Source organism: Lithobates pipiens, unplaced genomic scaffold (genome assembly GCF_037356315.1).
Source record: "Lithobates pipiens isolate NorthernLeopardFrog02 unplaced genomic scaffold, aLitPip1_a1.2 Scaffold_8, whole genome shotgun sequence".
Taxonomy (NCBI): Eukaryota; Metazoa; Chordata; class Amphibia; order Anura; family Ranidae; genus Lithobates; species Lithobates pipiens.
Genome location: NW_027507903.1, coordinates 177,902,782 through 177,920,336, shown reverse-complemented (window position 1 = coordinate 177,920,336; position 17,555 = coordinate 177,902,782). Strand labels below are relative to the sequence as shown.

General features: G+C 45.7%; 1 protein-coding gene across 1 annotated transcript in view; it reads left to right on the top strand.

Annotated features, from left to right (window-relative positions):
• Positions 1-17,555, top strand: part of LOC143964033 (chloride anion exchanger-like) — a 105,792-nt gene that overhangs the window by 36,147 nt on the left and 52,090 nt on the right. Inside the window, exons 8-10 of the mRNA XM_077473749.1 lie at positions 3,434-3,581; positions 4,946-5,059; positions 9,443-9,520. Coding sequence (XP_077329875.1) covers positions 3,434-3,581; positions 4,946-5,059; positions 9,443-9,520 — 340 coding nt within the window. The remainder of the gene's footprint in view (positions 1-3,433; positions 3,582-4,945; positions 5,060-9,442; positions 9,521-17,555) is intronic.

Genomic DNA, 17,555 nt, shown 5'->3' with positions numbered 1-17,555 from the left:
CGACTCATATAGGATTCGTTTCATTCTTACGACCGATTCATATCGGATTCATTCCATACACATCCAAGAAGCAACTTCTTGCAAATCGCTGCTAGCACGCACCCAAGCATACACTCCCTGCAATCATTGCAAACACATTTCCAGGCACAGACTTCTTGCAATCGTTGCAAGCACGCAGTTAAGCATAGTCTTCTTGCAATCGTTGCAAGCACGCATTCAAGCATGGACGCCTTGCAGTCGTTGCAAGTACGCATTCAAGCGTAGACTTCTTGCAATCGTTGCAAACACGCATCCAAGCGTAGACTTCTTGCAATCGTTGCAAGCACGCATTCAAGCATAGACCTCTTGCAATCATTGCAAGCACGCATTCGAGCATAGACCTCTTGCAATCGTTGCAAGCAGATGTCCAGGCACAAACTTATTGCAATCATTTCTAGCAGGCAGTTCTGGCTAGCTCAAATAGATTGCTTTAGGAAAAAAGCCTGGATACTTTCCTAAATGTACATAATATAACGGGGTACTTATATTTATAGGTAAAGTTGATCTAGGGAAAAATCCGAAGGATCAGGAAGGAATTTTTTCCCCTGCTGTAGCAAATTGGACTATGCTCTGCTGGGGTTTTTTGCCTTCCTCTGGATCAGCTGTGGGTGTAGAATTGGGTATGTTGGGTTGTGCGATACTTTATTTATTTGATTTGTGGTTGGACTGGATGGACTTCTATCTTTTTCGACCTGGCTACCCATGGATCCTACCATAACTCCTTGCAATCGTTGCAAGCACGCATCCTGGCATAACTCCATACAATCGTTACAGGCACGCATCCTGGCATAACTCCTTGCAATCGTTGCAGGCACGCATCCTGGCATAACTCCTTACAATTATGGCAAGCACGCATCCTGGTGTAACTCCTTGCAATCGTTGCAGGCACGCATCCTAGCATAACATCTTGCAATCGTTGCAAGCACGCATCTTGGCATAACATCTTGCAATCGTTGCAAGCACGCATCCAAACACACGTTCAAGCACAACTCCTGCAGTCTTCGCAAGCACATGCGGTAACACGAATTTCTCACAGTCACTACGAACACATCTCCAGTGACAAACTCCCATGCAATTGTCGCAAGCACACGTTTAAACACAACTTTTGCAATCATGCCAAGGCACGCGACTTAGCATAACTTCTTGCAATCATTCTTTTGCAAGCACATTCTCAGTGGCACACAAACTGGCTACACGTCATTTTCAGCAGCACTTAATTGGCCACTTGTCTCCTGTGGCTTTTTCTTACAAGCCACTCACCGTTTCCTGTCTGTCATCTCTCCCTTAGGACAGTTGAGTTCAACTTCCGTCCTGCACCAGGATCGCGTTGACACACGCAACTGGCTTCTTCTTGTAACACGGTCAGGCTATACCTAGCCAGCGTTCAGCATTTCTTATCCTTACAGGACCCAGAGAGCCATCTGTCTTTACGGCCCATACAGTAAGATCCCCACTACAAGGCATCCAGAGGCATCAGCCCATAGCCAACGGCAAACGCTCGCCCATCACAACTGCCGTCTTTAGGGACATATAAAATCCTCGCACATTCCCCAGTCTAGTCATCCAAGCGGCCATCTACCTGGCCCTTTGTGGTTTTCCACGGCCTAGCCAATTTATCATTAGTAGCACTGGCAGCCAGGTCCTACACAGACACCACCTGACAAATGCTCAAATCTGCAATACGGGCCATTCCCCAGGGTCGATCTTTATGTCCTCCTGATCTTCTGATCTTCCTGATCTTCCTGATCTTCCTCTCACGGACACAGGACCCCTCTCAGATCCTTAATTTAGATGCCGTGGCAATAGCAGACCTATCAATGTCGGAAGGTTCCTTACTGCATGGATTGGTATAGCGATGTTTATACCATCTACGGTGCCCCGTCACCCCTGGTAGTGACAGATGCCGCAGCCTCCACAGGCTTCGCTGCAATTTTTGGCCACCACTGGTTTACAGAACCATGGCATCAGGGATACTCCTAAACCCCGGGTTTACCTGGACTTCCTCCCTCTTCAAGCTATACCCGGTCATGACAGCCTCTCGACTCTGGGGTCATGTCAGGACAGGACAGGCCGTGGCTTTCACCACCGACAACTGGGCCGAGGTTGATCTTGTTGATGAAGCCAGGTCTGGACCGCTCTCGGTTATGTCCTTCCTGCGCAGACTGCTGCAGTTATCTTGGCGGCACCAGTTTAATGTCCATTGTATGTTCATTCCAGGCTGTCATCTTCTGGGACAGGTCTACTATCTTCACTAGTTCGCAATTTGGCCTTCTGCCCAGCCTGCTCATACAAACAGCCAGTTACTTAGCCTACTACAGGTTCTGATGGCCCAGCAAGTTCACCTTCAGCAATCCCGCAGGCCAAGTTCTGCGTAGTCGTCACTTGGCTCGCTGCCAACACCATTTCATCCTCCACCTTGCAGTGTCTAAAACCCAGCAATCTGGCTCCAGGATAGATGTCCATTTCTATAGAACAAACAGTGCCTGGTGTCGAGTAACCATAATCGACCACCTACTGTCACTCCTACCGGAACGCGTAAACTCTAGTCCCCTGTTGCCTTTTCGTGCTAACACTTGTGTACCTGCCAGTTTTCCAAACACATGGGGTTCTTCTACGCAGCCTACACCTCGACCCCGGTCCGTACCGTGGTCACTCTTTAGTATTGGAGCACCCTTGGCAGCATCTTGGCATGGGTCCCAAGTCACGTCATTGAGAGACTAAGCAGTTGGAACCCTGCCTACCTCGCCCGGTACATCCCCAATCCTCGGGTGGAAATGGCACAAGCATTCACCAAACTTGCTCAACTAATTAAGCTAAAACTAATAAAACTACACCCCTACCTGAATGTTTTTGCCCCCTTATTTTGGTATACCGACCATCAGACCAGGGCACACTTCAGGTCCATTTCATGTTGTAAATCTAAGTCTATTTGTTCATATCCATATCGGCCATAGGGCTTCGACCATAAGTAGGAAGGCCAGTATGGTGGCCTGAATTTATGGGAGGAGCCCGGGGGGTATTTAACCAGCCCGCTCGCCTGTGGTCTTTGTCGGTTTCCTGTGCGCGGCACCCACCCTCCCATCCCCTTTTCAGGGCATTTCTCAAATTCATTTCTCTTCACAAAATATTAATTTCTAATCTAGGGTATGCCTCCTTATTTTGGTATACCGACCATCAGACCAGGGCACACTTCAGGTCCATTTCATGTTGTAAATCTAAGTTTACAACATGAGCAATCTATGTTTGTTCATATCCGTATAGGATATAGGATATATATAGGGCTTCGACCATAAATATATATATATATATATATATATATATATATATATATATATAAACAGTATATATATACTGTATATTGTCCATATACATGCCCATTCTTTTTTATATGCAGATATCATCCTCCCATAACACCAAGCATATCCGTTTTTGAAGAATGTATGATTGAGGCCTTTACTATTGCTATCGTGGCCTTTGCCATTGGATTTTCTGTTGCCAGAGTCTATTCAATCAAACACGATTACCCAATAAATGGAAACCAGGTAATATTATTTATATTTTATATATAGTATATTATTATATATCAAGATTTATTCCTTTTAGAGTATACAATAGTGCAAAGCTGTTTAAGGTTGAATTCCAGGTAAACAGCTAAAACCACAATTTAAATACATATATGTTTACTGTTTAACATGTCCAGTATGATTCATAATTCCATGAAGCCAGTCCAGTGATCTACACACTTCTGGCATACTGCAAAGGTGGACAGGTGATATAATTATTTCCTGGCTCAGAAAGTGGTTTCCTGGATCACCTCCAGTCTGTTTGTTGGACAATCAAACAGCATCATCACCATTGTCTATTAAGCAGAGTGGTTATCCAAGAAGCACTAAAGCTGATCCAGTAAGTTGTAAGGTGAAGGTGACAGGTAGAGCCTGGCTGACTAGAATTAAAAATGATTTTGTTAGTAAAATAGTAAGCATACTGTATATGTATCTCAAATATGTTCCTGTGTTTGCCTGAAGTTCCAATTTAAAAGTTGTTCTGTATTTTTATTGTGGTCTGTGGTCACCAAGCCACGAAATGAGGTAGGAATTTCTAATATGGGAAGACAAGCAGCAATAAGACAGTTTATTAGAATGGCAAATATATAGACCCTGTCAGGTTTTTATTGCAGTCTATACCCCAGTACAGGAAGTTTGCCATGCTTCGTATCCCAAAGGTTGTGGCCCTTGGGACAGGAAATTAATACAAGTCTCAACAGGAAACCCTGCAGCAATTAAATCTGACACATGATTAGATTTTTCTATACAAAACGAAAATATTTTAACTGGCGTTAAGCCGCGTACACACGGGTGGACTGTATGGCCAACTTAGTCCGTCAGACAATCCGACGGACAGTCCGTCCTACTTTCGAATGAACGGACCTGACCACACACGGATGCACAAACAGTCCGTCGAAAGTTTGCGCGATGACGTGTACAGCACGTACGACGGGACTAGAAATAGGAAGTCCAATACAGAGCAATGCAACCTTTCGCCGTGTAAATCCTTTCTGAGCATGCGCCATACTTAGTCCGTCGAACTAGCCTACTCACGAGCGGATTGTCCACTGAAACCAAAGTACGACGGACAATATTACGGAAATTCCGAAATCATTAGTCCGCCAGACTGCACGCTGAAAAAGTCCGCTGAAGCCCACACACGAGCGGACTGTCCGCTGAAATGTGTTTCGACGGACTAAGTTGGCCAGACAGTCCGCCCGTGTGTACGCGGCTTTAGGAATCAAACATTAAGTATATGTTCACTTGGCACAGTAAATGTGGATGTTTTTATCTGATCAATTATAAAAAAAATCTAAATTTTTGTTAATGTTGGTAAATAAAATGTGTGTATTTCATTTCAGGAATTAGTGGCATTTGGATTAGGGAACATAGTTTGTGGCTTTTTCAAAGGTTTTGCTGTTAGCACAGCCCTGTCAAGGTCATCTGTCCAGGAAAGCACTGGAGGGAAATCTCAGGTACCGTAACATTGTAAGAGGTTTAATGGACTAAATAGAACAATATTGTAAAAAGTAGCGCTAAAAAAATGCACTGAGAAAATATATACATACAGTACATACACCAATGATATCTATTTCAAAAGTGCGTATCATATAATAACAGATGAAAACAAACTATATGGTTCATAAACCACACAAAGAGTCCAGGCATGTGATATTCTCCTTAATACATGCTGAAAATTCAATCAATAATACATGCTTCAATTGACTTGTGATCGTGCTGCTCTCTAAATCATATGCTGCTTCAATCCACCCTTCACACAATAAAAGAGTGCTCCCACAGTAAATGCACACTCATCAACTACAGTTGACCCCTTAATATTAGGCAGGTCAAATATGCACTCAATAATAAGCCAGAATCAGCCACTCCATCACTCCAGGGGGCAGGGCCGTCTTTAATAATGATTGGACCCTGGGCAAACGTTTTCTTGGGGCCCCCCCAATACAATTTTGCTCTCCACCTGCTCTGAGACATACAATAAATAGCAGCTAGACTAAAAATCGGTTTACTGTATCAGATCAGGCAGCGAATGAAATTGGTTGCCAGAGGTTACAATGTATCCTTACCCCTTACTGACTGGTTGCTAGAGGTTACAGCACACATTACGGCTCACTGATTAGTTGCTAGATGTTACACTACATGATTTCTGCTTGTCGGTTGGTTGCTAGAGATTACTGTACAGTAATACTGCTCACTGCAGGGGGAATGATATCCATATGAATGCCGCCTTTATTTACATATCTATGCCTTCGTATGAAGCTATTTACATATGAATGCTGCTATTTACATAGGAATGCTGGGTATTTACATGTAAACACAGGGTCAGCAGGTGAGTTATCTGTACACAACAATAGGGCAGAGCTGGGCAGCATTAGTAGCAGCACTTCACACTGAGATATCAGGACATAGCAAGGGACTAAAACTTCAAGGGACAAGGGAATTTAAACTGGGATAGTTGCCAAGTATGAGGCAGCTGCTTTGGGCCCCAAAACAATGACAGGGACCAGGGCAGCTGCCCCTTTTGCCCTGCCTTAAAGACGGCCCTACCAGGGGGATTCCAAATTTTGGGTTACATCACTTTAACATGTGACTTAGAGCAAGTACCAAAAGCTCCTCAAAGAGAATATTATTGTGCAACACATTTATTAAATGTAGAACAGATATAAATTGCACAGTGTCCACATATTGCGGTGCCCCATCTGGTACCAGGTATGGCCAGCCAAACAGCAATATCAGAACCATCACTGCTCCCTAGGAGATCGGAGCCAGTGTGCATTCCACGCAGGGAAAAGTACCTCACTGTATGTAACCCAAGCAAAAGAAAGTCCTGCTTCTATGCATTTCATCACCAGACATCATCAAGAAGCTGTGCTCATTCAACCAGCATGAGAGTACTCTAATACAGGAGGTGTGTTATTGGCCAGAATGCCAGGTGAAAACAGAGGGGAAAAAAGATTTAAAAATAAAACGAATGAAGCGACCGCATCTAATTAATGTGGAAAGCTACAATATATTACATTTTTGAGTTTTGGGTTTATTACCAATGAAAGATATGTTATGCCCTATGACTAATCCCTGACGTCAAGGCAAAATTCCAGTGACGTGTCCTGGGAGGAGGGCATGGTATTCCATATTTCCTTTTCCATGTTTATATATAGAGTCATATAAGTCACTTAAGGACCAGGCCTCTTTTTCAGATTTGGTGTTTACATGTTTAAAACATTTTTTTTTTCTAGAAAATTACTTAGAACCCCCAAACATTATATTTTGCTTTTTTTTCTAACACCCTAGAGAATAAAATTGCGGTCATTGTAATACTTTTTTTCACACTGTATTTGCGCAGGGGTCTTACAAGCACACTTTTTTTAAAAAAAAATTCACTTTTTTGAATAAAAAAATAAGACAACAGTAAAAATTAGCCCAATTTTTTCTTATTGTGAAAGATAATCTCACGCCAAGTAAATTGATACCCAACATGTCATGCTTCAAAATTACGCCCGCCCGTGGAATAGCGTCAAACATTTACCCTCAAAAATCTCCATAAGCGACATTTAAAAAATTCTACAGGTTGCATGTTTGGCATTACAGAGGAGTTATAGGGCTAGAATTATTGCTCTCACTCTACTGATCGCAACGATACCTCACATGTGTGGTTCGACCACCGTTTTCATATGCGGGCGCTACTCGCGTATGCGTTCGCTTCTGTGCGCAAGCTCATCGGGACGGGGTGTTATAAAAAATATATATATTTAATTTACTTGATTTATTTTTACACTTTAAAAAATAAATAAATGGATCACTTTTAGTCCTATTACAAGGAATGTAAACATCCCTTGTAATAGAAAAAAGCATGCCAGGTCCTCTTAAATATGAGATCTGGGGTCAAAAAGTCCTCAGATCTCATATTTGGACTTAAATGCAATAAAAAAAAAATGTAATTTGAATTTTTTTTACCTTTAAGCGGTATGGGCAGAAGTGATGCTTCCTCCCTCCTACGGTATAGAGACAAGTGGGGGCCATCTAAGCCTCACTCGTCTCTATACCCAGCAATGGAAAGGGCCCGATCGCCTCCGCCACTACCGACGGCGCTGGTAAGTGGTGGAGAGCGCGGGAGATCGACGGGAGCGGGTGGCCCCTCACCCGCCGCTGATAACGGTGATCTTGCAGCGAACCCACTGCGGAGACCACCGTTATCGCACACAGGACTGCCTCCTGTAAAGAGGGATATCTCGGTTGTGGCAGCAGAGTCAGGATGGGCTCTCTCAACACTGGCACCTGCATCTAATGTGAGATTAGAGCATTATAGGCTGACTGCTTGTAGGGGCAGTCAAAACTTATATTTTATGCCCAATTGATAGACTTTTTCATCTAAGCCTTTCGGTTTTAGTTTTTGTGTAATATAGTCATGAAAAAAAACGTAAGTACACCTCATAGACGTTGTTGATTATTTCAACATAAATGAACAGGCAAACATTAGATCTTTATTTAAACATTGCCTACAGAAAAAAAGGTAATATACTTGAATAAAAATACTGGGAAATCCGCCCTTTGAAAAAATGCCCTTTCAATAATTTAACAAAATTAGATGCAATAGATGCCATGGCGTACTGTGGAAAAAGTAAGTACTCCCTTGGCATCAGAAACTGTTATTGACTCCTTTGAGCAGAAATTTATTTTTCATTTTGCATAACTGTTCACCAATCACCAGTTTTGATATGACATTTTTGAACGCTTCTCCATGCAAACTTCCTTTAGTTGCACATTGTTTGTGGGTTTCCTAGCATGACCTGCCCCTTTCAAATCCAACTACAACATTTCAATGGGATTTACTTTAAATCAGGGCTTTGACTATGGGAGTCCATAATCCTCCATCAATTCTATTTGAGCCATTCTTTTGTGAATTTTCTAGTGTGTCCTTCACAGGTTCATATTCTTCCTTATCTTAAGTGTAACTAAAGGCAAAACTTCTTTTTTTTTTTTTTCATTTTGGATAGAGTAAGGAAGGGTTATAAACCCTGTTAGTTTTTAGTTTTTTTTCTTTTTGCCCTGTCTAATTGTGGAGATTTCCCTTTGCGTACTGTCCAATTGCCAAAACAGGAAATAAGAGGAGATCCCTCCAAAGTGAGGGAATCCTGGGGTGGCGCCAGGGTCAAGAACTAGTGTCCCTATTGGAAGATTTCTCCTCTGTCACTGTTCTGATGTCAACCTAAAATTTGGGATTTTCTCTTCATTTCACTTTCGATGGTAACAGGAAACAGGACAAATAGAGAGGGTCAATAGGGGCAAACACAGCAATAGAGTCTGCCAAGAGTTCTAATCAATCTCCACTCTATCCAAAACTAAAAGAAACAGTTTTGCATTGAATGATACTTTCAAGTAAAATCCTAACTATATCTGATCTACTCCCACCCCCATTCTAAGCCTATTCTAGCTACTCTGTAAAAGGAAAGAAGTCTATAATTACCTATGCTGACTGCGCTCTGGTCTGGTCACATGATCGGTTCTCAGCACCGGCTTCAGTGTAGAGGAGGGACTGCTTACAACGGATGCCCCATAGTAAGCCTATGGGGTATGGAGGTGTGAGTGCTGGATTACTCCACAATATATGGGACAATATATAGGGGAAAACATTAAAGGGCACCTTGATTCAATCAACAAAATGTTGTACATGCATCTTGTATATGGACAAAATGTATTTTGCCTGAAGCTCATCTTTAAACAATACCTGATTATGGTAACATTTGTTAAAAATAAATAGTATATATGCATAACAATGGTTTTGTTGGTTTTGACATTTTCTTCATAACAGTACCTAAAACTAACTGATTTTATCATTTCAGATTTCTGGTCTTATCTCTGCTCTAATTGTCATGATAGTCACTTTGTCTATTGGATTCCTTCTAGAAACCTTACCTAAGGTATTTACACCTTTGTAATACTACACAGTATAAAAAGAGAATGATTTTTTTTTTTTACTGCATTAAAGGGCGGTTGTGGTGCTGGTGGTGCTGGTGGCGGTGGTGGGGGGGGGGGGGGGGGAGGTGTGCAGTTCTTAATTCGTAATTCTTAATTCTGAACATTCCCTGGTTGTAAACAGTTCCCAAGACACCAGCAAAGATGGGCTTCCTCTGGTTGGATGAGAAGAGGTGGGTGATGATGTCACAATCTCTGCCTCAGCCAATTTGACGCAGGTTTGCGTTCATTCAGAGAATATAAAGTTTCCCATGAATGGATGAGAAGTGCTCAGCCCAACTCTATTTTGTTACAGGTGTGGGACTGAAAGTTCATTCCCCACTTCCGAAACACAGAGCTGTATGCTGTACGTAGCTGAGGCAATTTGTACAGCACATCCAGCAACCGTACCTTTTAGTACAGTAAATAGCTTGGCCCAAACTGACTGTTTAAAGGGACATTAACCACTTCAGCCCCAGAAGAATTTACCCTCTTCCTGACCAGAGCACTTTTTGCGATTCGGCACTGCCTCGCTTTAACTGACAGTTGCGCGTCATGCGATGTTGCACCCAAACAAAATTGACGTTCTTTTTTTCCCCACAAATAGAGCTTTCTTTTGGTGGTATTTGATTGCCTCTACAGTTTTTATTTTTTGTGCTATAAACAAAAAAAGGTGACAATTTTGTAAAAAAAAATATTTTTTTAAAAAAGCACATTTTTTCTCAGTTTAGGCCGATATGTATTCTTCTACATATTTCTGGTAAAAACCATCGCAATAAGCGTATATTGATTGGTTTGCGCAAACGTTATAGCGTCTACAAAATAGGGGATAGATTTATAGAATTTTTATTATTATTATTTTTTTTACTAGTAATGGCAGCGATCTGTGATTTTTATCATGACTGCAACACGATTAAACACATCGGACAATTTTGACACATTTTTGGGACCATTGGCATTACTACAGCGATCAATGCTATAAAAATGCATTGATTACTGTAAAAATGTCACTGGCAATGAAGGGGTTAGCACTAGGGTGCGGATCTAAGGGTTAACTGTGCTCCCTGAGAGGTTATTCTTTTTTTTTATGCTGGAAACATAAAAATACAATAACAGAATAATAGCAGTTTACATACTACGATACAGAGGACATAACACTTATGTTTACAAGGAAAGCCACTCTCCGCCATTCAAAACAAACTGGAAACAAAGACTCTCCACTGTCGGTCAAGACCTCCGTCTTCCCATCTGGAAAAATAAGCCCCAGATTAAGGAGCACTTTGTGTCCCCTGTGATAACATTTTCAGAATATCAATGATAAATATGGAATTGATTTTGACCTGAGGGTCATAAATCCTTAGAAGAAGGTAAAAGCCAGTATCAGATTTAGAAAGAAAGAAGGAAAGGAAAAGAGGGGTAGGAGGGGAAAGCGAAGGAGAAGGAAAAGCCCCAGTGGGAGGAAGGGAAGGGAGGGGAAGAAGGGGAATGGGACGGAGAAAGGGAAGGGAATACCCTTCCCTCCAGTCCCCCCCCCCCCCCGGCCACTCCAGCTGTAACTCGGACTCCCCAGTCTCCAAACATCTATGCTGTCAGTCTTGCATAGTCAGAGTAGAAAAATTCAAGCCAATAGTGCAATTTTTTTGAGGTACTGTTCCCTGAGGCCCCTGTCAGTTGCCACTGTGAATTTCGGATATCTTCTTCAGCCTGGTCGCCACACCCGGAGGCTCCGTCCGCTTCCAAAGGAAGGAAATGCATCGTTTCGCTGCCGTTACCAGTGTTAGCAGAATAGACTTTCTATATGCTCTACTCTGTATGTCGTGATGGTGTAATAGAAAAAATTTGGGGGTCATGGGCAGTGTCTGTTCTGCGAACTTTTGTGTAATGCGGTGGACCTCGGTCCAGAAGGGGGTCAGAAGTCGGCAGGACCAAAAGATGCGTAGAAGGCTGCCCGCCTCCTCTCCACACCTCCAGCATCGGTCAGAGCTCTGAGGGAACATCTTGTGCAGCCTGATCGGAGTATAGTACCATTGTGTTAAGACTTTATAGCCAGCTTCCTGATGGTTGGCACACAACGATGCCTTGTATGTAAAGAGGATAATTCTCTCTATTTGTCGCCTCATCAGCTGTATTCCCAAGTACCTCTCCCATTTAGCCATGTAAGGAGGTCTAAACTCTTTTGGAGGAGCTATGAGAATTTGATACATCATTGAGATGGTGTGCCGAATTGGCCCCTGCTCTGAGCATAGCTGCTCAATGGGTGTCAAATTTCTTAGAAATAGACTCGGGGCGGGCTGTGATCTAGTAAAGTGGGCCAGTTGGAGTTTTTGCCAAAAAGACAGGCTTGCCAGAGTGGGGTCCTCCATTTTGTTATCTCTGGTCAACCACTGGTCATTTCTAATTAGGGATGAGCTTCGTGTTCGAGTCGAACATACGTTCGAATCGAACATCGGCTGTTCGCCCGTTCGGCGAATTCCGAACGTGCATTGCTGGCTCATGATTGGCCAAACATGCACTGTGACGCATGCTTGGCCAATCACAGCGCCAGCAGCGAGGAGAGCCATGATTGGCCACAGGCAGGATGCCTGTGGCCAATCATAGCTCAGGCTGTGTAGTACATGCCCCACACTATATAAGGCCGCCAGCGTGGCGGCCTTGTGTAGTGTGTTGGCGTCTGAAGCAGTTAGTGGGTGTTCTGTGTACCTTCAACACAGTACACACCGATCGTTATCGGCCGATTTTCGATCTTGCTCTTCTGTAGTGGTTGTGGTCTGCTTGCCCTGACCGCAGTATACACCGCTATATTCACCTCACCTATATAGCTAGTGATCTATCTTTTATAATAGAGCTTGCAGTTAGTAGTGTTAGGAGCTTGTGCGTGCTGTCTGCGTGCTCTGTACCCAGTACACACCGCTATATCCACCTACATAGCTCTTCTCTATTTGAGCCCACTTGCCATCTGCAGGAGTTATTGGAAGTTGTGTGTGCCTCCAGCACAGCACAGTATACATCTGTATATACCCCTTTATCTCTGGTGTTCTATAATAAAGGCATCTGCAGGAGTTAGTGGGTTTTTTGTGCCTCCAGCACAATATACACCTGTATCTACCCTTTATTGCTGTTCTCTAATAGAGCCATCTGCAGGGCTTAGTGGGTGTTGTGTGACTCAATTACAGTATACCCCTTTATCTCTGGTGTTCTATAATAAAGGCATCTGCAGGAGTTAGTGGGTGTTGTGTGACTCCAGCACAATATACACCTGTATCTACCGTTTATTGCTGTTCTCTAATAGAGCCATCTGCAGGGCTTAGTGGGTGTTGTGTGACTCCATTACAGTATACCCCTTTATCTCTGGTGTTCTATAATAAAGGCATCTGCAGGAGTTAGTGGGTGTTGTGTGCCTCCAGCACAATATACACTACCCAACTGCTGTTTTACCCAACTCCCTTCAGGCCATTACCATGTCTGGAAGGCCAGCAAGGAGAGGCAGACAGGCGCGAGCCCATAAAAGAGGGCAAGCAGGCTCTGTGTCTAGAGACAACAGTGCTGGTCGTGGACGCGGTGCATTGTCATCAGCACGTGGCCATGGGACACGCTTGTCGTTCTTTTCGGCAGCTGGACATGGTGAATCGCAACATGCCAACGACTTGGTAGAGTGGATGACCAAGCCCTCTTCATCCTCCTCATCCTCTCTCATCCAGTCTCAGGGTCATAGCAAAGCAGCTGCCAACGCATCGTCTTCCCTCCTCTCAATGTCATCATCAGTGACTCCTTCCCTAGACCCACCACGTCCTCCTGAGGAGTCTCCTGAACTCTTTGAGCACAGTGTTGGGTACATGCTCTAGGAGGATGCCCAGTGTTTTGTAGGCTCTGATGATGACACTCAGCTAGAGGAAGGCAGTAGCGTGAGCGCAGAGAGAGGGGATGCTCAAGAAGGACAGCAATCTGGCAGTCATGTTCCACAAGCTGCAGCATACTGCCAGGTTTGCTACAGCGATGAAGAGGGAGGGGATGATGAGGGCACTGACTCCACGTGGGTGCCTGGTAGGAGAGAGGAGGAGGAGGAGGCACATGTCCAACGAGGCAGGATGCCCTCCGGGGGCCAGCTTGGGGGCAGCACACCAACTGAATCACACCGCAGAGCTCCTCCTGTGCAGGGTGCTGCCTCTGCGCGTTATTCTAAAAGTTCTTTGGTGTGGGCCTTTTTTGAGACGAGTGCATCAGATCGCACCATTGCTATTTGCAACATATGTCTCAAGCGTATCTCGGGTGGCCAAAACATCAGCCGCTTGGGCACCACATGCTTGACCAGACATATGTTGACCTGACATGCAGCTCGTTGACAAGGGTACCTCAAAGACCCACACCAAAGAACAAAGCGGACCTCTCCTTGCTCCTCATCAGCTGGCATCTCCAACCCCACTAGACCTTCAGTCCTCTCTGAAACCTGCTCTGAGAGGAATGAAGGTGTAGAATTAGGTGTGTCACAGCAAAGTGCTTCCGGGCACTCTGCTAGCAGTACACCCACGTCCGATTATAGCAGGCAAATGTCCCTGCCCCAGCTGCTGGACCGGCGAAAGAAGTTCACTCCCAGCCATCCACATGCCCAGCGGTTGAATGCTAGCTTGGCTAAATTGCTAGCACTTCAACTGCTGCCTTTTCAGTTGGTAGACTCGACCCCCTTCCGTGAGTTTGTACAATGTGCGGTTCCTCAGTGGCAGGTCCCCAAACACCACTTTTTCTCACGGAAGGCGATTACGGCTCTCTACCGGCATGTGGATGGCAATGTCCTTGCCTCGCTGGACAGGGCGGTCAGCGGTAAGGTGCATATTACCGCTGACTCATGGTCCAGCAGGCATGGACAGGGACGTTACCTGTCTTTCATGGCCCATTGGGTCACTCTTCTGGCAGCTGGGAAGGATGCAGGACAAGGTGCAGTAGTGTTGGAGGTTGTTCCGTCACCACGCCTCCAAAATGCTACTATTGGTTGTGACACACCTCTTTCCTCCACCCCCTCCTCTTCTTCTTCCTCCATGGCCTCTTCCAGTGCTCTGTCCTCAGAACCAGCGGTGCTCCGTAGGCGTTCCAGGGGCTACGCAAGTACGCAGGCAAAACGATGCCATGCCGTGCTTGCGCTGGTTTGTTTGGGGGACAGGAGCCACACTGGGGCGGATGTTTTGTCAGCTCTGCAGGGGCAGGCCGAGAGGTGGTTGACGCCACGCCAGCTTAAGCCAGGAATGGTGGTATGCGACAATGGCACCAACCTCCTCTCCGCCCTCCGACAGGGACAACTGACCCATGTGCCCTGTGTAGCTCACATCCTTAACCTGGTGGTGCAGCGGTTCTTGGGCAGGTACCCCGGCTTACAGGATGTCCTGAAACAGGCCAGGAAAGTCTGTGTGCATTTCCGCCAATCATTTAATGCCTGTGCTCGGCTGGCTGAGCTCCAAAAGGAGTTGAACCTGCCCAAGAACCACCTTATATGTGACATGCCCACCAGGGGGAACTCAACGTTGGCCATGCTGCAGCGGCTGCACACGCAGCAGAGGGCCATCAATGAGTACCTGTGTGACTACGGCACCAGGACAAGGTCAGGGGAGCTCGGTTTTTTCTCACCACGCCAGTGGGGCATGATCAGGGATGCATGCACTGTCCTGTCACCGTTTGAGGAGGCCACAAGGATGGTGAGCAGTGAGAGTGCATGCATCAGTGACACTGTACCTCTTGTCCACCTCTTGGAGCATAAGCTGTGTGGAATAATGGACAGGGCACTTGAGGCAGAACAGAGGCAGGAAGAGGAGGACTTCCTTGCCTCTCAAGGCCCCCTTTATCCAGACAGTGTTCCTGCTGTGCCACCCATCACACAGGAAGAGGAGGAGGAGGATGATTGTGTCAGTATGGAGGTGGAGGCTGGCACTCAGCACCAGCAGCAGCAGCAGCAGCAGCAGCAGTCTTGTAGGGATGATTTACAGTACCAAGAAACACGTGGACTTGTACGTGGCTGGGAGGAGGTAGCTGCGGATCATGTTGTCCTTAGTGACCCAGAGGACTCCGGACCGAATGCCTCAGCTAACCTACGCTGCATGGCCTCCCTGATCCTGCAAAGCCTGCGGAAGGATCCTCGTATTCTTCTGATCAAGGAGAGGGACCATTACTTGCTGGCCACTCTCCTTGATCCACGGTACAAGGGTAAGGTTGCCGACCTTATCTTGCCATCGCAGAGGGAGCAGAGGATGAGACATCTCTTGGAGGCCTTGCAGAAAGGTCTGTGCAACGCGTTCCCAGAGACTGGGAGGTTACAAACTCCTGGTCCTGGACAACGTGTTGCTGAGGCATCGGTCAGAAGGAGCGGTGAAGAAGGTGGCCGTCTGACTGATGCTTTCAGACAATTTTTTAGTCCGCAGCCCCAAGGTATGATCGGTTCCAGCAACCATCGCCAGCGTCTGATTTACATGGTGCAGGAATACCTAGGGGCAAGGTCAGACTTGGACACCTTTCCCACCGAAAATCCTCTGGCTTACTGGGTCTTGAGGATGGATCACTGGCCAGAGCTTGCACAGTATGCAATTGAGCTACTGGCCTGTCCTGCATCCAGCGTTCTTTCGGAACACACCTTCAGTGCTGCTGGTGACTTTTTTACCGATTAAAAATGTACCAGTTGAAAATTACAAACAGATTCAACTTAAAGCGGGAGTCCACCGGGACTCCGCGTTTTTTTTTTTTTTTTAAAGCCAGCAGCTACAAATACTGCAGCTGCTGACTTTTAAAATAGTGACACTTACCTGTCCAGCGCGCCCGCGATGTCGGCACCCGAAGCCGATCGCTAGGTCGTCTGTCGGGTCCTGCCGCCGCCATCTTGGGTATGGGAATCAGGAAATGGAGCCTTTCGGCTTCATTTCCCGGTTCCCTACTGCGCATGCGCGAGCCGCGCGGCGCAATCCGGACGGTCCCCGCTGCCTCTGGGAACTGTGTGTTTCCCAGCAGGCAGCGGGGCACTTGCGCAAAGGGGCGGGCAGTTGCGGAAAGGGGCGTAATCTACGCCCCTTTCCGCAGACAGCTATCCCGGAAGTGGGTGCAGTTACCTGGATTATCCAGGTAACTGCACCCCCCTCCCCCCTGAAAGGTGCCAATTGTGGCGCCGGAGGGGGGGGATTCCGATGAGCAGAGGTCCATTTTAAGGTGGACCTCCGCTTTAACACAACAAACCTACACAGTCCCTGTCTTGTTTGCACCGCCTGTATACTGCTGTTCTGAGTATATAGGGCCTGGGGGCCACACACATTTCCTTTCTTTAATATGGGTACTGGGTTCCCCTTAATATGCGTACAAGACCCAAAGGGGCTGGTAATGGGCAGGGAGGGCTACCCATGCCATTTTTCTCAATGATTTTCAACCATATTGCAGGAACCAGATATAACATTAAAACCGCAAGCAGTTTTAAATGGTGTTATTTCCGTTTAATGTCATTTTGTGCAGGGACTGTTCTAAACACGGGAAACACGTGGCACCTCACAGACATACTACAGACACCCCCAGGCACCATATTTAAAGGAATATTTCACTTTTTTTTCACTTTAATCGTCATTAAAATCAGTGCTCCCGCCAAAATGGACATTTTTTAAAACATTTTAGGCATTGACCCATGTCCCCTGGGGCAGGAGCCAGGCCCCCAAACCCTTTTTAGGACAGTATCTTGCATATTAGCCGTTAAAATTAGCACTTTTAATTTCGAACGTTCGAGTCCCATAGACTTGGGGTTCTAAAGTTCGTACGAATTTGGGGTCCGTTTGAAAGTTCTGGTGCGAACCGAACCGGGGGGTGTTCGGCTCATCCCTATTTCTAATAGTGACTATTTATCACTGTCTTTCAGTGCTTGGAAACTGGCGTCCATCAGACCCAAATCTAGGTTTCCAAAAATTGAGGGTGAGCGGTGAGGGTGTGGGTGTGATCTGCTGTCCCATAAATGTTTTTTGGGACAGTTGCCAAGTCTCGCCCACCGTGGGG